The sequence below is a fragment of the Callionymus lyra genome, chromosome 8, assembly GCF_982586985.1.
Source record: "Callionymus lyra chromosome 8, fCalLyr1.hap1.1, whole genome shotgun sequence".
In the NCBI taxonomy this organism is placed as follows: Eukaryota; Metazoa; Chordata; class Actinopteri; order Syngnathiformes; family Callionymidae; genus Callionymus; species Callionymus lyra.
The window spans coordinates 9,951,781-9,978,318 of record NC_141825.1 but is presented as its reverse complement, the minus strand read 5'-3'; the positions used below and the strand labels follow the sequence as shown (position 1 = coordinate 9,978,318).

Genomic DNA, 26,538 nt, shown 5'->3' with positions numbered 1-26,538 from the left:
GGCAGAATGGCACATGAAAACTAAAATATGGCCAATTTTATGACATTCAAACAATATATAAGGTTCCAGGGTTGAGTCAGTACTTGGGTGACTTAGACCAGTCTGTCAAACTGAGACTGAGAAACCTGGGTGTTGTATTTGATAAAGACATTTCTCTAGTTCAACACTGCAGAAAACTGACCAGAAACTGTTTCCTTCAACTTAGAAAAATCTCTTAAAGTTAGGAAAATGATGTCACAACACAATCTGGAGCTTGTAATCCATGCGTTTTTGTCTTTTCGTTTAGACTATTGTAACAGTTTATTTTGGTGTCTAAACAAGAAGGAGCTGTCTTGCCTCCAGTTAATACAAAACTCTGCAGCAAGAATTCTGACCTGCTCTAGTAGAAGAACTAATTTCTCCGATCCTTAAAACTCTTCACTGGCTGCCAGTTTCTTTCAGGATCAATTTTAAAATTCTGGTTTTACTTTCAGATCTATTCATGGTCAGACTCCTTCCATCAGTGATCTGATCCAGCCTTACACCCCAGCTCGGGCTCTGAGGTCTGTGGATCAGAATCTACTGATGGTTCCTCGCACACGGTTCAGGACCAGAGGAGAGAAATCCTTCCAGGCTGTTGCTCCTAAGCTTTGGAACGATCTTCCTCTCCCTCTGTGTTTGATGATCTACTGACTCGTTCAAGAAACATCTTAAGACATTTTTATTTGTGCAGACTTTTCCCTGATTTCCTGGGACTCCTGTGTTTGTCTTATGTGTCTTGATCTTTCAAAGTATATATTTTAAATGTGTATTGTTTTCATTGTTCAATCGCTTTGTGACCCTGGTCTAGAAAGGTACTTAAGAATTAATCTTTACTTACTTACCAGAAAAACCAAAAATTCAAATATGTCAAATTTAGATACAATTTAAACCATATATAATACATTCTGAGAAATTCCAGAATTCAAGCCTTAGTTAATTTCATGGGGGTGGCAAAACCTGGTAAGAGTTTAATACATTTGAAGATAAAAACAATTTTACACATTATTTAGATATTTCTCAAATACATATTCATATTTATGTTGACTTATATGCCCCCCCTCATTTAAAATATATTTTATACAAGCTATTTCCCAATTAAATTACATTTTTATTGTTTTACATTTATCAAAAGAATATCTTCTTCAAATATGGAATTATTGCTGTATTTCCTTATTGATCTGATTTATGTCTTTATTTATTTGCTAAATATTTATTTCCTTAATCTATCCATCAAGTATATTATAATTACTTTAAATATAAATATTCATAGTAATTGCCTTCCCAATTTATTTTATATGATGTACTATTCTGCCTCATATTTATATTCTTTATTTTCATTTTTATATTTATAAATTCTTTAAATACATATTGATTTTATTTCGTTATTGATTCATTTATTTCTCTATTTATATTTTTCCTCCTAAAGTTCTATATTTACATCGTAATTTTGACTTGATTAATTTACAATTAATTGCATTTTATGTATTCAAATTTAAATGGTACATTTTATTTAATATTCAAAGTTTTATTATTCAAAGATAAAACAATAAAATCTGTCACATTAAGACTAAAGCTCATTTTTCATATCCTTTTTTCTGTGATTTTATATATATAATGTGGCCCTCGAGGAAATTGAATTGCCAATACCTGCTCTAAATTAAGCTTCTGGCTCAGCTCTTTTTTCACCACAATCCAACAAGATTCCGCATGGTAGAAGGAGAGTGAGCATGACAACATTTCTCATGCTCCAGGTCGACGATCGAGGTTAATGAACAACAGACTCTGTGACAGTCGTCAGCCGCAGATAAGAAAAGATATTTATTGGCCGTTCTGACGTCAAACACATCTTTCATGTCTATTCTCGTCTTGCTCTGCAACTTAATAAGGCCCCGGATCTAAAGTCATCACATGACTGCAGGCTCGTGACAAAATACTTTTATTGAAGCAAACAAATACAGTTTGTTTGACTTCAAAACCAAACTGAAACGTTTTAAACATTCACAAAACCCTTAATTCAGGCACAAATATATCGCAGCATCTTGTTTTGCACTCGGCGTTGGGTCAGAACGATGGGCATGGAACCAGCCGCACGTCCTGACGACACATTCTAGAGCAGCCGGTTTATCTTGGAGAGAAGTTTGCACTAAGCAAATAGACTTATATGAACAGCTGCTGCACTCCTGTTTCCTTCTGAGTTCTCCTGGCATTCATACGTCTCCTTTGGCAACCAAAAAAAAATTAAAAAAAGGAATTTGAAGTGTGACTGTGTTGAAAAATACCTTTTGGACCTCAACCTTTTTTTTTCCAAATTAAATATGACCAAATTTATAGCAGAACTACAAGTTGGATATTCAAAAAAACCTTTGTATTCATTCCTTTATGTCCAGAACTAACTTTAAATTAAAGTTTAAGATGACTGGAAACTCGCATTTAACCTTTTAATACAGAAAAAGCAGTTAAGACACCATCGCTCAGTTTATCGAGGGGCGCCCCCTAACGGTTGCGTTCAACACTACATTATCTTAAAAAATCTTTCAATTATTTTTTTCAAGTGGAAGTGGAATCAAGTGTGTAAGAAGTTCCACAAAAAGACAAATGTATTACCAACTGAAAACTGAACTCAAGTCTCATCGGGGTCACTCTTAGCGGCAGGTGCCGGTATGTAGCCGCAGCGCCCCCTGTCTGTGCAGCCTGTTCAGCGTCCTGAACTCCAGGGGCATGGTGTGAGGGCTGGCGCTGGACGTGTACTCGTACTTCAGCGCGTCGTAGTAGTGGTATTTCACCGGCTTGCCCCCCGGGTCCAGATGAAAGGGCCAGAAGCCGTAGAGATGTATCTCCTCACAGAAGCGGGTGGCGAGCGTGTACATGAGGAGGCCCGTGGTCGGACGCTTGATGTGGACATGGTTGGTCAGCCAGTATCTGTCGAGAGGAGACAACAAGTATCCATGACGACACATATTTATTTAACAACAGAAATGAGCCAAGAATCGTATTTAAAAGCATCTAAAGTGTTATGCATATTTTAACGTTATTATAAATATATTATTCTTTATAAATACACAGACTATTTCAAAATATAAGGGGGCTCAAGTAATACAAATCATTAGTGCCTAACATATTTATTTCAAATAACATTTGTTTTTCATTCTTTTATATGAATTAATTTCAATAAACATATGCTGTATAGAATAATGTATTTGTCTCAACCAACATCAATTTATCATCAATTTTTTTCTGTTCTCATATCAAACATCTTCTGCAAAAGAACGTTGAAATAAATGTATGTCCAGAATATAGTGAATATTGTCTGTTACTGGGTGTTAAAGATTAATTTATCTGCTCTAATAAAAAGGAGAATTTAAAAGGGCTTTGGACCATGAGGTGGGGATATATACTTGTATGTGTTTTATAAAGTGAAGATAAAAAAATAAATCAAATAAAAGTTGCAAATGAGAAAAGACCTGAAGGACACGCAACTGCAAGAGAGACTTTCCGGACAAAGTCAAGAAAGTCGTGAGTCGGGTCGTTTGCTCCGTTCCCATAGGAGGAATAAACACATAAAACTCCAGTGAGCGTACTTCTCATCGCCATGACGACGAGGCAGCTATTTTCTACTCTCATAATAGTCAGAAGGTGGTGAGGAAACTTATTAACAGTCCAGAATCAGACTATTTGTTTCATTCTCATGACACTTTTTTTACCTTTTATTATACAATAAATGTTTCTTTTAATATTCTATCCTAAATATTATTTTTTATTCCAACATTTGTTTACATTTATTTAAATAATATTTTTGAGATTCCAGTTATAAAAGTGCCGAATGAAAAAACAACACTATGCCAACATGTGCAATAGAGTCAAGATTCTTCTTCAGTTCCTCTTTCGCCCACTTATAACAACACACAGTCACTGTGTCCAGTTGTATCCAGTTTCCTGACGCACAAAGATCATCGTCTCAGATAATGAGCAGTTCAATGAAGGAGGTTCGTATCAGGAGGGTATCGGGTTGAGAGACGGCGCCATGTGACATCTGCAGAAGCTCAAAGAGAATAGCAGATGAGGCGTGTGATCAGTTAAGAAGGCTCAGGGAAGAGGACAAATCTTATCTTTGCTACTTTATTTCTCGAATAAAGTAGAGAAATCAGTTGAAAGATTGGTTTTAACATTGTTTTTGTTATTTATCGGTAGGTAATGAGGTCAAGTTTTATTGTCACATTAAATGTGTTTTTTTCTATTTATTTCCAGTGATAGAATTAAATTCTCCCCAATTTTAAGTTAAATTTTGTTTGATTATATTGGAAAATGTTTATATATGATTATATATGTTTTGTTTTAAATAATGCTATTTGATTCATTATCATTATTATTAAGTATTTATTAGAATCATATATCTGTTTTTCTTTCTTTTTTTTGCTGGTATTTCTATTTTTTGTGTTAATATGAGCATTTCCTTTTTTTAATTTTTCAATGTAATATTCAACAATATTGCAATATTTTTGTTTATCAAATGTATTTGTTAGCTTCTGCTATAGTGACATTTTTGTTTTCTGTTTTTTTCCCTATGTTATTTATAATATTGATAAAATATATATATTTTTTTTTTACTCATAATTTATCTCTTTCGTTCTTGGTCGTCCAGTTGTGTTTACATAATTGAACCATCTTGACTGTATCCTCATGTGGAAGTGACACCCCCGCCCCCCCGAGAGATGGTCTTGTTAAGTGGATAAGGTTGAACTTCAGATCCAGGAGCAGATATCCCGACAAGTCAATGTCAATCCCGCGATAATGAAACCCTACAGTGAGCAGAATGCTGATCACCAGCAGCGGTTCAGTTCTAAACCTGCAGTATTTGTCCTTCATGACCGTGGTTGACTTTAAATAGAACGACCTCTGCATCTCCACACGGAAAACCGCCTGCAGGCTGAAGGAGGGAAAAGGTGGAAGAGAGTAAAAATAGCCAACAGCAGGTTAAGAAGAATTTCAAAGAGTCTTCTTTTCTCATTTTTGTACAGCAACCAAACAGTGTTTGACACATTTCTTGTTTAAAAGTGTTGCCAAACTCACTACAACTTATTACCTAATGACATGTCAGCATGGTTGGCCAAATGCTTAAAGCATTTAATCATAAAAACTTTATTATTAATGTTCCTAAGCCTCTATTAAACAGAGTTCTTTTTTATGGGTGAGCCTCTTCATCCCATAATTGACATCCTTGGTGGGTACATCTGGGCATATCCAGCCCCTGCGGCATTATGGGAAAAGGTCACGCTTTTGGCAAAACATGGAAATTGTCTTAGCAAATACTTTCAAGCATGTTTGGAAATACTTTAAATTACTTCAGCAATATGTCAGAAAATATCTGGCAATTCCTTTAAAACGTGGTGAAACTTCTGTACGTTTAAAGGAGAAAGTATTATTTAGATATTGTTCGCCCAATTCATCAGAATCCTCCTGAATGTCGTAAATGAACATCTTATCTTTCAGGCATTGCTAATAGTATTGTTTATTTTTTAGGCGACTAAAGATCACATTTCTGTTTATCTTTTTTGTTTTTGCTGGTATTTACATTGTTTGTGTTAATATGAGCATTTACTTTTTTTTTTTCAATGTAATATTCAACAATATTGCAATATTTTTGTTTATCAAATTTATTTGATAGCTCATGTTATAATGACATTTTTGTTTGTGACCATTCTCATCGTGACACCGTTTGTCCCTGTGAGTATGGCTAAAAAGTAAGGATGGTTATAATCAAAATTGCAACAATTAACTGCCAGTATTTGATTGACGAGTCTTTGAAAAGGTAGGAGTCCAAAAGAGGATCTCTATAGATTATGGAGAATGTGTATTAAAAACTAGATCTCACACGATAATGCTTTACAGTCCGTCCTATATTTGTGTTTCACTCATTTTCGTAAGATTACAGGATTATTCTTTTGAGTATACTCGACAGAAACAAGTTACATTGCAAGTTGCAGTTAATTTTACTTTGGAGAAAATCTGGTATTTTGTCCGAAATAAAACACCATTTAGACAATTAAAATCAATGAAACAATACACATGCTGCCACCGTGTCATGTGTTTAAATCGAACGCTAATAATACAACTCTATTGGTAAATATCAAGTGATATGTTAAACACGAAGATCACGAAGATACACGACGTGTGAAGCAACAGGGCGTCCTTGAGCAGCCCAGAAATACAGTCTTCAGAAATAACGATCGTGAGAAGACGAGCTCATTATCTGTTAGCAACAGCTTCACAGTCTGACAGCCACACAAACAGGAATAAACAAGTCGGCGGCGATCGAGCGTCTCAGAGCTCGCATTTGCATCTCATTCCTGAATATCACAGAGGAGTTCACGGGATTAAAGTCGGGTGAAGGATTTGGTATTTAGCTGACAGAATAGTCGGCACCGTTCGGAGAGGTTTGATGCGGCGAGCGGCCGTTTATCTGTCCATCTGCGCTGCGTCTCGGGCTGGTTGCCTGGCAACCTGAGAAGCCTCCGCAGGTTTTATTTCATGCAGTGGTTTGTTCTCGTCGAGCTTTAAACCCAACAGGGATCGAACACTGACAATGCTGTTGAACACTGAACAGAAGCAGCAGCAACTTGTGTTAAAAATATTGTTTTAAAGAAAAAACACAAATAGTTTCTTTCAAAGTAGCACTTCAAGTTAAATCTCATCATCTTATGTTGACCTTAATCCAAGTGTTCAGCAACTTTGCTGCTAATTTCTTACGAGAAACGTGACAACAAAATAACAAAATAGATACATTTATTACGTTTGAGTCTCATCGCAAGTCGAAATACTCAAACGTATAATTACATTTATCCCCCCATATATTATATATACTATATTTAAATATTATACCTGTGTTGTATTTATTTTTATCATGTTATATTTTGGACAAATTTAAGTTTGTTTTTTCAAGTTAGAAATGACATTTAATCCAGCCAGTGGTTACCAAACTCTACATTTGACACATGTTTTAGCTAAAAATGAATGAGTTTTTAATAGGGGTTTGTATGTTCTCCCCGTGTTGCGTGGGTTTACTCCGGGTACTCCAGTTTCCTCCCACAGTCCAAAATGTACAGAGGTTGATTAAGAACTCTAAATTTTCCATAGGTATGATTGTGTGTGAATGGTTGTCTGTCTTTGTGTGCCCCTGTGACAGACTGGCATCCTGTCCAGGGTGTCCCCTGCCTCTCGCCCTATGATACTGGGATAGGTTCCAGTCTCCCCGTCAAGCCGATGAGGGATAAAGCGGTAGACAATGAATGAATGAATGAATGATTATATATTTTAAAAAAAATCTGCTTCTGTTTCTAGAGACAAGCTGCGAGGAAGAAGTTGAGAAGGATCAGTAGAAAAAACAGAGTGAGAGCAGAAGCCCCTCATTTAAGTCACAATTAAAATCAATAAAAATGAATTTTAAAAGACAATTTGAATTTTTTTTTTTTACTTAAACTGGACAGTCCAGAAAGGGAATCAAACTGGTGCAGAATCTTAACCACTAGACCAACAATGACATCAGAATAAATGTATTTTGGAGCTGCAGCGCTTAAAGACCATTCAAGTCAGTGCAGATATGTTTCCTGACAGTGATCTGGATCATAACCAAATTCAACTGACTTTTAGGTCAGCTTTTATGTAACCTTTGTTTTGCATGTTATGTTTCAAAACAAACAATAAGTGGGCTTAAAGCCATGATTTTAAAACAGTCTAAAGAACAATACCATCACCTCTCCTTGACAGTTTCTTGCCTCCTACTTTCCAAAACAGTAATAAATCGGTTGAGGATTCAGTCTCAGCAGGTAGTACCTCTTTACCACAAGGGCAAAACCCCCCTGCTGGTCCGAATACTTAAAATAACCATCTTGGCAGCGGATCAGAACACACCCCCCTGTTAAGCATCTGCTTCTCAAAGATCCGTCTCAGCGGGGGGGGATGCGTCTTACCCTCTGACGGCGTGCAGGAGGCGCAGCGAGGGGAAGGCGGTGCGGACGTCGACCGTGTGCAGCAGGATGAGGCGAAGAACCCACTCCACGCGCTCCTCCCCTCCCTTGGCCATGAAGGCCGGGATCCACAGCACGCTGCCGCTCAGGCTCTGGAGACGCTGCAGGAATCGAACCCGCCACTCGTCGGTGACGAGGTCCTGGAAGGCTCTTTGAACCACCGACGGGTTCATGGTCACCAGGTTGGTCCGGAGTCCCACGTCCTGAGAGAACTCCTCCACCGGGGCCAGGTTACACCTGAGAGCGGCAGAAACAAATGATGGTTTTTATTTCAACAGGTGAGAGAATTTAACCAATTAATTCATGTGAAGAAGTGTGAAGAAATATGTCTACAAAAAAAGTTGCATAAATATACAAAAAGTACAAGAAAAGTCTTGAAAAACAATGTATAAATAAAAAATAAGAAAGAATAAGTATATAGAAATGTTCTGTACAAGATTATATTTTATAATTGGAGATAGTAATTTAACAGTACTAAAGTAGGTGCACAAAAAATCCAATGAAATTTAAGTCATATTTAAAAAACATTGCAATAAAAAAAGGAATTGTCAAGAAAAACCATCATTATAATTAGAAAGCAAGAACATCTTGTTCTGCACAACAGAGATCGACCAAACTTATACTTACAAAACAATAATTTGTGAAATTGATGGACCAATAAATCTTCATCAACCATTATCGTCGTCTTCAGAGCCCACTAGATGGCGCTCCCTGCTCTTAATTTGTCTGAAATATTGATTGAAATTTCACATATTTTTCAAACCTACGGCGCCACCTACAGCATTCTGAAAATGAAGACGCTGCATCACGAAGCTTCATTAACCCGTCGCTAATGTTTAGATCCATGATGTATTTGACAAAATATTAACATGTAACCATCGTCATCCTTGTCACATAATCAAGATTTGTGTGTATCCATTTTTTTTAGCCACAAACAAAAACGTGACCTCCTTGGTAGAGGTAATTATAACATTATTCTAGCTTTTATTTTAATAAAGAACATCTTGAAACGTTAATTCCATTTCTATGTCTCAGCTTAATGTGTGATAGAATATCTGATGTATCACAATATTCTTTCACAATACTGTATCGATAATTATGAGCACAGTATCAATAATTCTTTCCATATTTTATTTTTCATCATTATTCTTTTATGGTTTGTATTTTAATAAAGTGTGTCGAAATAAAAATAATTATCTTTACGAATTCACAACAAACACATAAATATTCACAAGGTTTTTTCATTCTTGTGTTGCAATTAAACTTCCAGCCCCAAGATGGCAGCAGTCATTACGCGCTCAGCAGTAAAGGGAGCAATGAAATGCTTCAAGATCCCGGCAATGACTGAGGACAAGAGGATACTGTTGACTCCAGCAGCTTTTAAATCAGTTACGAATTGTCAATACTACAAATATATCCATATTCCCAGAGTATAGCAATATATCGTGATACGTATCATATCAGCTTGTATCTTGACAACACACACCACTAGTCTCAGCTCCATAGGGCAAGAGGAGAATGACACACTGGAAAGGTCACCAGTATACCATGTTTTAGAGGGTTTAATGTCACATTTTATACTCAGTAAAAACCTGATTTTAAGATCTCTAGAGTCTTCTGACCTTCTCCACGGCCATCAGTCTGCAGGCAGCAATACCAGAGGACAAACCAACTGCCGATTAACTATGTTGTCCTTCAATTTATCTTCCAGCGCCGCCGTTAAAAAGTCAAACCGCTGTCGGGAAGGAAATGAATAGCAAGAGGAACAGCAAGCAGGTGACAGACGGGTGGTGTTTTATGATGGCCTGATGAGGTGACAACCCAACACTAAACGCTAATCATGGTAAAAGATGGGGGAGTGAGATGATAGCTGTGACTGGCAAGTCATCGGACAACAGGATGATTTGCGGCATAAATGTGAGATTCACTGCCGGAATAACTGCCAGTCAGCTTCACCGCGACTGACTTGAACTGTTGTTTAACTCGACAGACTCTCTCCGAAACATGTGATACTCCTCCGTGTGTCAAGATGCCAAGCTTCGCTTCCCTCGACAGCAGCCAGCATCCGGGAATATTATCATTCTGCTGAAGTGTAAAATCAGGACTCGAGTCCATCAGAACCGACAGGAGAGGAGTCAATATCCAGATCAATTAAGAGACGGAAGAAAAAACGAAAAACATTTAGCAGACAATCGATCGAGACCTGTGTTTCCTGCTTTGACGTTCAAGTCATATTTAATGAGAGGAAGGTTTCTGACAAGGCAGTTCTTCATCCTGTCAAATACCCTTTCAAGCTGGCCGGCCCAATTACAACTGGTCTGAGTCAAAGGCGCTTCAAATTTGATCATTTTCTATAAATTAAATGTGATCAGAATGTAAAATGCTCAAATAGAATGTCATTTATTAAAGCATCAATAAGTAACACTCTGATATTATTACTCTATTTAGAAAGATTGATTCTTCTTTTATTAACTAAGTTACGTTACTTTGTGTAGACGACCCGCCCATTGAGTGTCCATGTTATTTACAGCTTTACAGCAGTGGGTTTGTTTTTTTTCGAAGTATTACTGAGAGAAGATAAAAGGAAGCGAACCAGAGTTTTGATCTCATATTGTAAACAAATGTTCAAGACTAAAATTGGCAAAATCAAAATAAGAGATTTTACTTCATGGCAGTTTCACTGTTGCAACACCAGCATAGAAGGCCATTCTTTTTAGCATTTAACTAGAAAAGCACAGAGACGGCACATACCTCCACCAAGGATCTAATTTCAAACACCTTATAATGATATAATACCTTTCACGATTCAAGATTCGTTAAGACTGAGAGGGGAAATTGTCTGAGGCTAGCTTAGCGCAGTTATCAGACAAAACTCTAGAGATTTGATTTATTATTCAAAATAATGTTTAAAGTTCAACTAATGTGTTGATTTAAGTGAGTCTTAAATAGATGTCGGACTCTATTGTCCTCATCAGTATGTGTCTGTTTGTACAAAACTCTCTTTTCATTGAAATATTTACATAACCACACCCTCTATGCTGTGATTGGTCAAACCTCAATGATTGTCACCATGCATCATCAATCCTAGAAGTCTCCACCTCCAAGGGACTCTCTTTGTAAACAAAGCGGGATATGACTATAAGAACCACGCCAGATTCTAATCATTTAAAAAATAAATCCCAATTTTAAAATTTAACTTAGGGGAACTTGGGGAATTTGTCAGTAGGAATGGGTGTGTGTCTTTGTGTGTACAGCGACAGACTGGCGTCCTGTCCAGGGTGTCCCTCGCCTCTCGCCTGAATTAACTAGGATAGGCTCCAGTAGCCAGCGACCCCCAAAAGGTAACAAGCAGAACAGAAAATGAATAAATGAATTCAGGACTGTTTTGCTAATGGAAAGAGGAATACAGATTGTACTATATACATAACCTCCTTGGCAGAGGTATTAGAGGAGAAAATGTATACATACTGATTTAATTCAAAGTGATTAGATAACAAGGATCAGCTCAGAGAACATTGCTCTCTATTAAGAGAGGATTCTCTTGGCAGCAACTTCGAAAAAGATCTGGGGAGCGATGGGTAGATAGAAGATAGGGGGCCTAGACTCTCTTGAGGTAAGGTGGGAGGAGGCCTCGGTGCCGACCCAAGTCACCCAAATCCCAGAAAATCTGCAGGAGGTCTTCTGGAGACGTATAAAACCTCACATCATAAATGGATTTACTGCCGTGATTCTCCCGCATCCTGCAGTGAACGGGAGAATGACTCCGGAGAACGTCGGGGTTTGTTTCGTAAAAGCACAACATGTTTCTGCTTGTGCTGCAAAATGTCAATATCTTGTATAATTGTGCATTTAATTACTCTTCGTCTGAAGCGCTGGATTCCATCTTGATTAAAAAAAAATTTGAAGTCGGTCGAGCATTAAATGAAATTATAGATGTCTGCTGTGCGACAGCAGCGGCTTTAGCGGTCAAATTAAAAAAGGTAGTGAAGCACTGTGGAACATAAGAAACACTTACTTTATCAGAGGTGGGCTATTAGATTCAACTAAAGGGTTCATATTGTATAGTGTTGCGAGAGGGAATAAAGCCAAAAAACAATTGAAAATGTGTTATACGATGTGGGACTTTGGGAAAAAACATGAATAACAAGGAGAAAATACAAAAATAGATCCAAGTAAGACAGTAGTAATGATATAAAATGATTAATAAGATTAAAATAAATGAACATTTCCTTTTACATCTTAATTGAATTTTAACTGGTGAATATCTCAAGAACTATGCGGAAAAACATGTTTCTATTTTTATATTACTTAATTTAAAGGACCAAAAATACTTTTTAACTGTTGTAAAGCAACACATGCTATAATTATACAGTACTTATTAAATTAATCATGCATACATAAAGTGAAAAAGAGTTCTTGAAAATAATTATAAATGTAAAGGGGTAAATAAAATATAGAAATTAAAACATGAATATAATGCTTCAAAAATAAAATAATTATCAATAGTATCACACTGACCTCCTGAGGGTCAGGTAGATACAGGCAAATGGCCACACGTGGCCTCACTTTGTCCAAGTCTGAGCTAAAAATCTAAACATGCACGGAATAATATTTGGCAAATACCTGATGACGAAGTCATGAGAGTCGATTTCCGGTCCGCAGGAGCTGTTCAGAAGGATCCCAGAGTTCCCCACGATTGCGCAGCTCCTGTGGTGCTGGTTCTTCATGGGTGACTGGAGCGGCAGCAGGCGGTAGAGGTTCTGCGAGATGTTGGTGGTGCTGTGGCGGTCGAACACATAGTGGACCACATCCCCGGCTTTCAAGGTCCCCTTCAGGATGGAGATGTCTCTCTCCGGGTCCAGGAATCTCAGGATGTTCTTCCTGGAAACAGGAAGTGTCACGAGTGGTCCTTTAACGGGTCGGATTGAACGTTTTTTTGTGCTTCTACCTGATGATGTTGGAGAGGGTTCTGTTGAAGGTCCAGTTTCCAGATGAAAGATAGGAACTTTTAAAAATAGGATGAACTGTTGCTTCTTTGGTAGCTCTCGTCAGAGTAGGAGGATACGTGTGAGCGGAGGCTTTTCTAGGAAAATGAAGGAACAAAAAATCACATCAAGAACAAGGCACTTCAACTTCCTGTAACATGTGTGACGCTAAATCCATATGAGTGGTCGTCTGTCTGCATGTGTCCTGTGATTGACAGTCGCCAAAAGTAGCTGGAAAGAAAATGAACGGATGGAGAGAGTCATGGAATTGAGTGGCTGTAATACTTGGAAAAGATCCAGGGGTCAATATTTAATTCCTCATTCTTGCATAGATGCACCATTAGATATTATACCGCGAAGGATAATATATTTTGAACAGCTTAATAATTTAGATTTGTGGACATGTTTCACAATTGAATTGCTCTAACAATTTTATAAACTGTTTGATTTTACATGAATACATTTTATTCTACTCAATATTAATGAATTATTATGTATTTTATTTTTATAAATGAAAAATGCAACTTCTCATATTTTATGTATTTTATTTTGATAATCTAATTTTATTTAACCCTTCTGTTATCTCAGGGTCAGCACAAGGGATGAAACAATAACATTTGTTTTCGGGGACTCCTTGACGCTGAGATAACACAAGGGTTAATGTGTAATGTGCGGTAAAGTCTTAAACGGTTAGTTTAATTGACAAGATATGAGCACACGACATCATTGATGTTGAGGGAAGACAGAATGTATACTGTACATGTATTTATTTAAAAAATAAAGACATTGTCACGCTAATGATAACATTTGGTTAAATAATAACATTGATTTTATTTATAACTTTAAGTACAACAGTTTGGTTTTGTGTCCCTCCTTTTGTAAAGCATTCTCATTTCTTTTTCATTATAAATAGAGATTATTATTATTATCACAGCCATGTTATAAATAAAGTTATATTCATTTACAAAGAAACAGTTTTAGGTGTGATTCAAGTATAATTAAACTTAATTATATTGTAGTTTACTTAATTATACATTATGGAAAAAGGGAAAGAAAGCATTCAAATATGAATCTTGGACATTCTCTTGGGTACAACTAAAACATTCACATTTATTTTGTTATTACAAATAAAACTAACTTACTTACCTACTATTATTAGCCATGCCAAGAGTACAGTTTTATTATATTTTTTTGTACTATTTATTTCCGAATAAACCGTTTTAAGTGTGATTTAAATCTAATTTTACTTTATAGTCTAAACATGATAGAAAAAAAGAAAAGTAAGCTTCTTAGCATCAATGCTACAACAATAGCTATCATTAGCATCATGGCCATGTTTGTGTTAGCAAAAAAATAATCTTAGACATTCTCTTCGATATAACTTAAGAATAATGCGACGCATAAAGTTGTGTTCTATTTATCTAAAAGAAACAGTTTTAAGTGTAGTTATTCTTTATAGTGTGAATATTATTGGAAAAGGGAAAGTCAATTTAAGTACCTACTCTTGTTAGCGGCAATGCTACAAAGATTTTTAGCATGCATTAAAAAAAGAATGGTGGGTATAACTTAATCACTCCCTTTTCGTTTTTCTTATTCATTCAAGAGAAAATCAAGTTTTATTTATTGTTTGAACTTTATGGGAAAGTAAATTAAAGTACCTACTATTGTTAGCTTCTTAACTGCGATGCTAAAGAAGCAACAACAAGTTTAGCTATTATTAGCTTCCTGGAAATGTTTATGCTAGCAAGCATCATTGGACATTCTCTAAGGTACAACTAAATTAGACTTTATACGATGATTCACTTTTATTATAGTGTCATTTTCTCTCACCCTTGTCGCAGCTATTTGTAAAGAATGTAAGTGAAAATAATGTCCAGTGCTGACGTTTAAAGAGCCTTTTGATGACTAGCTGGGAGGAAATCGGAGCATAAACTCTAAAACACTCGAAACAAAAAGCATGGATGTCTCTGGAGCATGATTACTCAGATCAGAAGTGACCTCCTCCATCAGAAGATCAATACTTCCACCCTGAGAGCTTTGTGCACCGGAAGATGAGAAGAAAAAAGGATGAAAACTACATTCGTTGTGATAATTGGAACCTCATTTTTTTTTTTTTTTGTCCGTGATGAGTAAAAGCTGCTGAATAATTCCCCGCGTTTTCAGCGAACAGATGTTTCCTCTCGCTCTGATTGATCGTCTCCTTCGCCGCTTGGTTCGCTCTGTTTTAAGATCAATTGAAGGTGAAATGTGTGCACGCCGGTATTTTTGGACGCGGAACCCATTTCCTGACGTAATGAGGAGAAACGTGGAGCAATTAAGCAGGAAGTGGGACTCGTTGTAACCTGTTGTTTGCGCCGACACGGATCCAGATCACAGTCGATGTGAGCATTGGACGTAACCTTCTTTCTTAATGAGGGGGAACCTGAATAATACATTAACAATGCTTTATCATTTCACTGTGACACAGATAACAACTAATATTTCTTACAAGACCAAATCACTTTTATGCTCCTTTCCCCCCTGCAAATTTGTGTAGGGAGTACAAGATCTTTTCTGATTAAATAAATGTATACTTTGTCAAATTGTTTTAAACCCAGGAGTATTAAAAAGCTACTTAACACAATCTTAATTGGCTTATTCAACCACGACTGTCATCTATATTATTCGATTTTAAAACAACAATCCACAAAATTTGGCTTTTAAAACACACAAAAAGTACTTTCTATTATCTTATTTACCTGCATAAGCTTTAAAAAACAATGTAGTACTTGAACTATATTTCCCTCCTACCCTGTTAGCGTTTAGCATACTATTAGCTAAGCAGTATTAGGAGCAACTTGCCAATACTAAACAATTTTAAGATTACATATCTTGTTAAAATTTTTAGTTTTTTACTTTGTTTCTTTTTTAGCATGTTGTTAGTAATTAGCTAAAGTTACCAGCGTTTACTGAAAAAGAGCTGGGTTTTCCATTACATTTAGCATAGTATAAGCTAAGCAGTATTATGGGCTAAAACTTGCCAACAACTAAATTATTTTAAGATTAAATATCTTGTTTGCAGGTCAATTCATCGTGTTTGTTATAACTTTATATCTGTTATTTTTTACTTTGTTTCTTTTTTAGCATGTTATTAGCAATTGGCTAAAGTTACCCGTGTTTACTAAATAAGGGCTAGGTTTTCCATTGCAATTATTTTTTAGAATAATGTGTGTTATAATGATTTCCTTTCAGTTGTTTTAAGCAGGAGCCTTGTTACTCTCCAGAAACCTTATCGATCGATGATCAAGTCTAACGTAGCAAATCAATAGAATTTTTTTATGACGCTGAGAAAAGTCAAGGTCTTCTTCTGTTCGCACGTATTGTGCCGTTCTATTTCAGAGTAAACAATAAACCATCTGTAAGTGTAATCACAAGAAGTAAATGGCACATTGTGCAACATATTTCAAGACTGAAAACGTCTCTTCATGAAACCACAAGAACCATTTTTGCAACAATTGAGAGGTGATTTCAAAATTCAATCATTTCTATTCACATACCTTTGTTGCTACAATAAGATTTAATGCAATTCCAAGTGAGACCACAGTCTGTGTCTGGCTGTGAGGAGGTTGCAGTGACTCTTGTTTGCCTTTGTTTTAAGGGTATCGTGGCAGCTGAAGGCTATCCTAGCTACCAAGGGCGAATCCTGGAGATATAATCAGTCAATCACATGGCAAACCAATTTTTACAATGTCTGTTGGCAATTATAAAAAACTAAACTTATCGTGACATATCGTGTTGAGCTCAAATCTGGCTCACCAGGTGCTGTTGTGTGGCCCGGCTGAATGGTTTGTTCAAAATCAACTCGAAGGAACATATATATGTGTTGCTATGGCGACCTAAAAAGATGCCAGTGTTAGAGACGAGATTAAGGTAAATACGTTTTTCTAGGTCAGCAATTGTACAGAGACGTCCCATAAGAGTAAAACTGATGTTGAAGGAAAGACATTTGATGGGATAACAATGATTGCTCACAGATCCTTTCATAGACAGTTCTTTAAATATCCTTTGTGTTTTTCTTTTTCTTTAACCTACAACTAACCTACAACCTTTGACCACAACTAGCACCTTTTTTTTTTTTAAACTAGCTAAGCTGCAAATAAATTAATAAAATCAAGTTGATCATCAGATGTCACGTAATGAAACAGTGACTTTATAACACGAAGGCAATGTAATAATACTTTTATATTTAAAATGACATAGGATCAAAGGCAAATTCTAAATAATTACATTTTTGGTGAACATTTTGAAGGTGTTCTATATGAGACTTCTATATAGATAAATAGTAGTGATGGTCTGATGAAGCTTCATGAAGCAGTGTCATGTTGTTTACAGGTCAGTAGGTGGCACCATCAGTTTAAAAATGATGTAAAGTTTCATCAGAACAGGTGTTTAAAACAAAGGAAAATAGTGCAGAGACCGCCATCTAGTGGAGTCTGAACATAATGACACTGCTTCATGAAGCTTCATCCCACCATCACTAATAAATAGTCCTTTCCTTTCTAGAACATGACGTTTCTTTTGAGAAATTGTGTCTTTACATCGACATCAAAACATATATTTTATAATTCTCATCACTTTTTCATTAACAGTTTGGATTGTGGACCAGACACAGGAGAGGCAGCTCCAGCACTGTTCTTATTGGATCAAGTACATTTATGCAGCAGCAGAAAATTGGTTTTGAGGTTCTTTTCCCAAAACGCATCACAGACCAATATGTCCTCATTATGAGCAGGCACGTCTGGGTAACTGCATTGAGAACCTGGAGGTGTGAAATATGAGAGAGATCCACTCAAGAATGTTGATAAAGATGGATTATAGTCTTGCCTTTATGTGCTTCTACTGTATAGAAATACACTATTGATGCAGCTTTGGAGCCCCTGGAGTCAGGATGAGACGTTTAAGGGCTTCAGGTTCCACACTCTTGAAGTGGGAAATGCAATGTCTGTTGCAAGACAAACACCAGAACCCCCCTGAGATCTGCTGAACCCCCTCATCCTTTTTTTTTTTAACTTCTTCGTTTGGACCCCCCATGAAAAAGACAGACGGTACTCACGCCGGTTCTTCCTCCACTTCCACGATGTCATCAATGATCAGAACCAGGACCAGCAACGTGACGAGGGCGAACAGCAGCGTCCTGGGGACCATGTTTCTCTTCTTATTCTTCTTCTTCTCTTTCATTCACCGCCAACCCTCTGTCCATTCACACCCGCGCCTTCATTTCTTTTGTTCTGATCCCCGGGACTGAGGGGCTTCCATTGCCCGGACCGAGGGTCTTGTCCCGCCTCCCTCTGTGCAGGAGCGAAGATCCAGCGTGTGTTTCCCCGGCAGAGAGACGCCGCAGCTCTGCTCGCTGCTCGCAGTATTCCCCAGTCAAACTTTGGAAGCACCTTCATCCAGCCATGAGAGCGGCTTGACTCGGTTCTTAAAGGGACAGAACCTTCAAGTCTCTCCCCCCCGCCCCCCTGCTCCAGGTGAGGGGGCTCGAACGTATGAAGCTTTTCTTCTAATATCTTTTTACAAATATATTTCTTACTCGTCAAAAATATATAGTGCAACTGATGTAAGTAAGTAATTTGTATTTATAGAGCGCTTTTCCAGACCAGGGTCACAAAGCGCTTAAACAATCAAAACAATATTATATAAAGTATATACTTTAAAGGTCAAGATAACACTGAGAAACAACACAGGAGTTCCAGAAAATCAAGGAAAAGCCTGCATGAATAAAAATGTTCTTAAGATGTTTTCACAGACCTCGGAGCCCGAGCTGGAGTGTAAATCCGGATTAGATCACTGATGGAAGGTCTGACCATGAATAGTTCTGAAAGCAAGAACCAGAATTTTAAAGTTGATCCTGAAAGAAACTGGCAGCCAGTGAAGCGTTTTAAGGATCGGAGAAATGTGAGTTCTTCTACTTGAGCGGGTCAGAATTCTCGCTGCAGGCGAGACAGATCCTTCTTGTTAAGACATGAAAACAAACTGTTGCAGTAGTCCAGGCGAGAAGACACAAACGCATGGATTACAAGCTCCAGATCATGTTGTGACAATATTTTCCTAAGTTTAGAGATTTTTATCAGTTGAAGGAAACAGTTTCTGGTCAGTTTTCTGCAGTGATTTAAGTGTACATTTGAGTGGGTCTTAAATAGATCTTGGACTTCTATTGTACTGATGTGTCTGTTTGTACAAAACTCTCTTTTAATTAACATATATATCACAGTGGAGACTGGAATTGTTGGCTTGTTCAAAAATTTAATTTCAAATTTGTGCAGACCTGAAAAAATTTTGGTGAACTATACTTTCTTTTTGCCTACATAGCAAATGTTTTAATATTTTTCAGCAAGTCAGTTACAAAGGTGTACATTATAATAAATTAGGTTAAGTTTGATATCAAATAGTTTCGTTTTGAATGTTATATTATTTTGTATTCTGCATTGTTGAAATGATAGTAGTAATAATGATATAATAATGATGATATAATTATTATGATGTATATTAACGTATATAAAACCCTCCAGAATCACTAAGTGCTTTACATAAGAAAAGACAACAACAACCATGACTAAGGTTAAAAACTGCAGTAAATATACAGTACAAAACATTGTTATGATAATTATCAATGCTTAGCTAAGTGATAGTTCACCTAAAAGATTGTTCTGGTAGAATTCTAATCTCTACTAGGAGAATCTGGAATTCTCCTAGAAGAGATTAGAATCCCGATTAACTAGAAGAATTCCAATCTCAACTTGTAGAGTTCTGGACTCTCCTGGATTTCAGTCTCCACTTTTTCTTGAAATTGGTCCAACACGAAGGTTAGTCACGCAGAGTCATCAATCCAGGAAGTCTCCACGTCCAAGGGACCTGTGTATAAACAAAGCGGGACGTGATTACAGCTGGCTGGAGGAGGAGTGAAGCCCATTATTACAGTCATTATGGTCTTCTCACTCGTAACCTCTTGTTCGCCGAGATTTCAGACGTGGGAGAACTTTATTAAGTATTAACTTGAAAACATTGTCATGATTGAAAAGGAAGTTCAATTAAAACTTGATGACTTCACACCACTTACAATCCCGATTATGGAATATTCACCAATACAAATTTTGTTAATAAACATTATTCAAACACTCAAGCGAAGCGAGATCCTGGCAATGGTCTGTAAATTCAACTCCATAGGAAAGACCTCGGACTATACTACAAATATAATAATCCCAGATTAACTGTGTCTTCATATATACTTACTTTTAGCATTGTCATGATGGAGAATGTCATGCATTTGTGCTCGGCATAAATTTATATCTTGGTCCTCTACATGTCAATGAAGTATAAAAATAGAGCGCCAGAACAATGGAAATATTGGCAGCACTTAAAAAAACGAACACTTAACTTCACAAAAATATCTAAATGTGTTAGGTTAGAATCTGACTTAATTTTACTTAAACAATCAAAAGAAATCAGATCTGGTTTAACCTGTTATATCAGGGTCAAGGTGACCCGGAAACCCGAAAACAATGTGTTCGTGGTATCCCTTATGTCGTGTCTGGGTAAAGGTTGAAAACACACATTTTACTTGTATACACGTAAGAGAGAAGAACACAGAGTTTTCATCTCGTCCGTCTGAATCCTTTCCAAGCCGTTCATTATTATCATTAACTCCAACAGTCTCCCAACAATGGCAAGGGTTGGACAAGGTTATCATCCTCAAGGTCAGAGGGGGCGTTTACTCGTCACAGTCCAGTTCCAGACGTGGCGTGACGATGACATGCAGTGATGGAAATACCAGCAATGACACAATTATATTAATGTTAATATGTGGTTAATTTAATTTGATAAACACATTCCATCAAAAAGCGTTGTCTCCTCCTGAGTTAGTGTGTAGTATTCCATAACCACCATTTATGGCAATTCCAAAACTACTTTTGAAGACGTTTGTGCTTCAGAATCATTCACCTGTAAATGAGGACACGAGGCAGGTAGACTATGTAGGATGATAAAGACATGTCTTCTCATCTAATGTATCTATTACTTTTTTTGTATCCCTCTGCTTTTAACACAAAAACATCTCAAGTCAAACCAGCGTGTTCTCTTTCATCACCTTCAAGAGTTCCACTGACACCGTGTACTTTCTGATGAAATTGGGGTTAAGCTTGTGTGAACCACATGTGGCCCCGTTTCTTGCTAACTGGAGCATCTTTTTATAGCTCACTGGAAGCGCAATACGCTGACAAATAGCTCTGGGATTGAAGACGTTTCGGAAAAAGAAACGTGAAACATTTCTCAATCACCCCGATTCTTTCAAACGCTGGACGACTTTTGGGACTTTTTACAGGGAAAACAGAGAGTGACACATGAGGGTGAAATAATGAGAGGAAGCGGAGGACTCATGGGGTTTTTTCCTTTTTTCGGAAATCAACTCTGAAACCTGCTGGATATTCACAAGAATAATGTGAGAGAACGAGGATGGTGTCTGTCTTGTTAACGCGTCTGAGTATAGAAGGTGACGCTGATGTCCACATCTTCCTGAGCTATAAATAAACTCCCATCACCTGCAACCAGCCTCATATTTGTAGGCTTCATTTACATTTCCAGCACGCCACCCTTCTTTCTCTGAAATGTTTTCTTTCGGACCCCCGGTGCGGCAGCAGGAATCTGGGAAATCAGTCGAGAATCGCCGCACGGCTCCCTCTAGTTGAATGCAGGATTAAGGAGCTGGATTCGCCCTCACTCTTGACATTCAAAGGGTTTTTTGTCAAAATGGCAGCGCAGCCGTCAGTTCTGGTATCATTTTCCGCTCCCTCATCAGCAGCCTGGACGGTCCAGCGATGATGGATTATCAACAGAACCAAACGGGTCTACTGAGAATTGATTAAAAAAAAAGGTGTGTGTGAAAACACACTCTGATAAATTGGGCGGGTGAAAACCAAGGGAAGAGCTTAGACCCATTACTTAAGATGAGATGTTCCCCAGTCAGAGTGTTGAGGTATCTTCTTGCTAGAGTTGTGCAAGAAAATTCAAAATAAGTCTCTCTCTCTATATACAGTATATATATATTAAAGTCCATAGTAAACTCTAATCTTCCTCTGGTGCTAATACAGGTGGTATTTCGTTCAGCCAATCAGTGACCAGGATACTCAACAGGGATTGTTTCATACAACCAATAATTTCAACTTTTTAAATTTCAAATTTCAACTTCAAAACAACAACAAATCATTAAACACGACAGGCTCTTAACTATGATAAATAACAGTTTAATTAAATCAAATACACAAGAGAAATAAATGTCGTGAGTCAGCAAATATTCAACTAGGTTATACTGCAACAATTTTCTATTTTTGTATCCGGATTATTTCATGAGTTCTTGACAAATGATGACTCAAACCAATCACGGAGCCAAGACTCCAAGCAGGCGGGTTCGCATACTGTGGTTTATCTGCTCAGTGAAGTGAAAGGACGTTTTAAACCGAAGGCTAGCTTAGCTAGTTGATAACAGTACTAGCAGCAGTATCTCTGAGGGAAAACACAAAACCGAAACACTCACTTGTATACAGCTCTAATCAAATCTAACTATCATATCATTTCTCATTTAAAATTAAGGACATCATTTAGGTCTTTGTGATTTTATTTATACATAGTATTTTCTCAGTTTTTTCTTCAGGACGTGACCTTCTAATATAAAAGTAGGGATATTTCGGAGGAGTGGTAACTTTTAGATCCATGCAGGAGACTTCAAAAGTTGTATTCAAATATTCCGTTTAGCAGTTAGTATTTGATTTATAGTTTTAAGCAGCTAGAAGAGTTGACAGCTGGTCGTGATTGTATGACTCACCAATAATATTTAGCTATATTTCTTCACCTTTTTGAATATGGAATTAAATTAATATTATTTTGAATTTTAGGAAGAAGAAGGTGAAAATTAAAACATTTATTTCCATTTATAATCCTACAATTGATTCTGAATAATATGGCACTCCTATTTCAGAGCGAGAATTCTGAGCTGCTCTAGTAGAAGAACTCACATTTCTCCGATCCTTAAATCTCTGCAATGGCTGCTAGTTTCTTTTAGGATCCATTTTAAAATTCTAGTTCTTACTTTCAGAACTATTCATGGTCAGACTCCGTCTACCATCAGTGATCTGATCCAGCCTTACACCCCAGCTCGGGCTCTGAGGTCTGTGGATCAGAATCTACTTATGGTCCCTTGAACACGCTTTCGGACCAGAGGAGAGAAATCCTTCCAGACTGTTGCTCCTAAGCTTTGGAACGATCTTCCTCTCCCTCTGTGGTTGATGATCTACTGACTCACTCTTAACTTGCCTAGAGTAACAAGCAAATCTCATGAGGGAGAAAGTACAGCTTTTTCTCTTAATAAAAACACCTTTCAGACGGTAATAATCTAAATAACATTTAGTTTTCTTATGTTTACTTTGATCTATGCTCAGTGGTTAGGTACCCAGGATGTGTTAGTAAACCTAAAGTAAACCCAAAAATGTGCAAACTCTACATCTACAAACAGTTTTATTTGATGACCTTCGCAGAGTTTCCGTCGCTGTCAGCACATTTATGGACATTTGATGCAAATTCAGAATGTTTTGATTTACATATAAATCGCAGACTGGATCCGCTGTGAGGAACATTTGCATGATGGACGCCAAACACTTTTGACCTCGTGGAAGACGAAACACATCGAGAAAGATGAGAAAAAAAAAACAAGAACAAATGTGGATTTCCTGAAAAATAATTTATTTCCAGAATAAAATAAATGATATGTTGCGATACAAAAAGTGTAAGAAAAAAAGGGACGTAACTGTAACTGCAGAGTGACCAGTGGAAGCCACGTGATCCCGCTATCTTGAAATACACAAACCATAAGTATACATAAGACCTCGAACACACACGGTGTTCCGGACTATCCCAGTTATGCAGCACGCTACTTTCACTGCAAATAATCGTCCCAAACTGAAAAACATTGACATGAATTATTACCCAAATCTTCTCCAAATGGAGTCTAATAAAACATTCTGGGCCAAACGACACCAATATATTACTCCTAATCTTTGCCCCGAACACAAAAAATATACCTCTCTCCGCAGACATGAAACGTATTCCCTTGTTAAGACAACACAGGCTGAAACAAAGACTAGAGAAGAAGACAGATATGAATTGCACCTTTGCATCTAACAGACCTGCGTCTAGTCTAAGCGTCGACTACGATCCAGCGACGCTCGAGTCAACAGTGCCGAGCATTAAAAACCACAATCCTGTCTTCTGGAACTTTTTGGAAAAAGCGTCTCAACAGGCCACGACCGTGTGGTGGATCTCCTCTCGCTGCCTGCTGTAGTTCTAGGCAACCTTCAAATAAATAAAGACACTTTTGTCTTCTTATAAAGAGGGTCAGGACACACAGTGCACTGACTTGACGGGTCTAAAAAAATATGGCAACTATTAGTGACGCCTCCGTCTAAAACCTGAACGTTTGGTCTCCTCGAGGAGCAGGAGGTCCGAATAACGTCGATGGACCCTTCCAACAGTCTTTTCCTCCGCTCCTATAAAACGGACTCCATGTTTTCGCAAACTTCGTGGTCCTCTAGGTTATAAATAAACTTGGTTCTGTCCGCCTGCTTGGGTCCGTCCGTCAGCGAGGGGAAGAACTCAGTCTGCGTCATGTGACCCTCATTGTTTTTGATGTACTTCTGGTAGTTCCGGCGTAAACAGTACCACGTGGTGGTGTAGAGGAGGAAGGCCACGCCCTTCAGGATGATGGCCAGGCTCACGTAGAGGTGCCGGTACCTCACGTTGTCGTAGAGCAGGCAGGCGCCCTTGTCGCCGCAGTCCGAGCTCCAGAAAAGGCAGGTGGAGTCGATGGCGGCGCCGAAGATCAGCGGAGGAGGGATGAAGCCTGGAGGACAGAAGGGAAGATTCAGTGACCTCTAGTGGCCAATCAAAGAGCATCTTAAATCAATTTACAAGTATAAACGTCTATAAGGGCTTTATAGGGGCTTTTAATCGTAAGAAAAACGTTTGTAATGACAAACAAGTATTAGCTTGTCTTCAAATGACTTTGTTTGTCATGTTTTAGCTTGTTAGCTTGCAGCATGCTAACGCTAATGTGCCATTTCTTAACATTTGAAAATGTATATTATATATTCTTGTATAACTATACTACTATAAATATGCTTACAAATTATGCTATGCTAATTGCTAATACACATTTAAACTTATTCCCTCAAACTACACTTTTTAAAAAAAAATCTATTTCAAAGTTTAAAGTGAAGCTCCATCATCAAAGAGGCATATTAGATTGTTCCCTATGATACATTGGGGATTACATTTATAATCTCCTTTTGTTAGAAAGTATCTACATACACTGCCATCTAGTGGTGGGAGGCTGTCAATAAAATGGATCGTGTTATCACGTTCCTTAAACGAAAAACTCAAATATTTTTGTGCGTCACCTAATGTGAGTGTGTTTAAAATTTACATGTTTAAAAATAAAAATAATTCAAAAATGCAATAAATAGCTTCTGACTTCACTGCTTTTTAATATTTAAATACAATAAAACAACTAACAATGAATTGAATTCCAAAAATTAGTAAAGAAAAAAAAGGAAACCTCATAAGAATTACATAGAAATTGTGTAAATGTTGCTTTAGAGCTGAATATGTGGTTGACAGGCAGAAACTCACCGAGGAGTCGCAGCAGCAGGAACAGAACTCCGAGGGCGTATGACTTGAGCTCCGGGCTGACAGTCCTGTGGCAGAAACACATGTCAACAGTCGCTCATATGCTCGCTCACACATCACCGCGGGTCCTGGCCCGACTTCCAACGATAAAACCCACCGGATCAGGATGATGACCGAGGGGGTCTGGGCCATGGCGCCCACCAGGCTGCAGGCACAGATCACACACAGGAAGATGAGAAAAGACTCCTGGCAGCCTGGAGTTGGACATTTTCCTGGGTCGGCTCTGGCGGACTCGCTATCCGGAGATATACAGCTGCACCCGGTCAGACTCTGATAAGGGGAACAACACAAAGTGGGATTAAAAAAAAACAACAGGTTAGTTTTTGTTATCGAATAATTAAAACTAAGAAATAGATTTAGTTTTTTATAAATTATTATTCTTTGGAAATTATATTCTTACTCCAATTCATCTTTTTTTTTCAAAATTAAACATTTTTTTTTAAATTGGTAGCATTTTAAATTCCATATAAAAATGTTAGTATAATAAAGCCACCGTCATTGCCTAAAAGTTCCATCAAGTAGCTCTGTAATCTTTTGGTTTCGTTCATTTTTAAAATATATATATTTTTTAAATTAAATAAATAACAAACAAAACAATTCAACCATTAATATACAAATTATTCAATTTAATTAAACGCTTAAAAAAAGCAACAACATTTCAATAATAAAACTCAAAGTTTCAACATTTTCAATGTTAAATCCAACCATTGAAATATTTAATGGCACTGATTAACTTCCAT

At 37.3% G+C, this 26,538-nt stretch overlaps 2 protein-coding genes across 2 annotated transcripts in view; both read right to left on the bottom strand.

Annotated features, from left to right (window-relative positions):
- Nucleotides 1-1,930: 1,930 nt before the first annotated feature.
- st8sia2 (ST8 alpha-N-acetyl-neuraminide alpha-2,8-sialyltransferase 2) lies at nt 1,931-18,440 on the bottom strand. Its single transcript, XM_087797074.1, has 5 exons — nt 18,120-18,440; nt 12,991-13,125; nt 12,666-12,923; nt 7,986-8,279; nt 1,931-2,940 (listed from the first exon to the last, which is right to left on the bottom strand). Exons 1-5 carry the CDS (start codon nt 18,242-18,244, stop codon nt 2,664-2,666), a joined length of 1,089 nt encoding a protein of 362 aa, XP_087653200.1. The 5' UTR covers nt 18,245-18,440; the 3' UTR covers nt 1,931-2,663.
- Nucleotides 18,441-23,780: 5,340 nt separating this feature from the next.
- The window catches only part of slco3a1a (solute carrier organic anion transporter family member 3A1a), a 41,510-nt gene continuing 38,752 nt past the window's right edge, over nt 23,781-26,538 (bottom strand). The window contains exons 8-10 of the mRNA XM_087797067.1: nt 25,896-26,068; nt 25,742-25,806; nt 23,781-24,953 (exon numbers count right to left, since the gene is read on the bottom strand). Coding sequence (XP_087653193.1) covers nt 24,601-24,953; nt 25,742-25,806; nt 25,896-26,068 — 591 coding nt within the window. The 3' untranslated portion in view covers nt 23,781-24,600. The remainder of the gene's footprint in view (nt 24,954-25,741; nt 25,807-25,895; nt 26,069-26,538) is intronic.

Bases quoted from the DNA above. Each gene is read 5' to 3' on its own strand.
- st8sia2 (XM_087797074.1), bottom strand. From the start codon at position 18,244: ATGAAAGAGAAGAAGAAGAATAAGAAGAGAAACATGGTCCCCAGGACG. The intron at 13,126-18,119 runs GTGAGTACCGTC...TCATTTTCCTAG, and splicing joins GAAGTGGAGGAAGAACCGGC to AAAAGCCTCCGCTCACACGT. The intron at 2,941-7,985 runs GTAAGACGCATC...TCCTCTCGACAG, and splicing joins CTCCTGCACGCCGTCAGAGG to ATACTGGCTGACCAACCATG.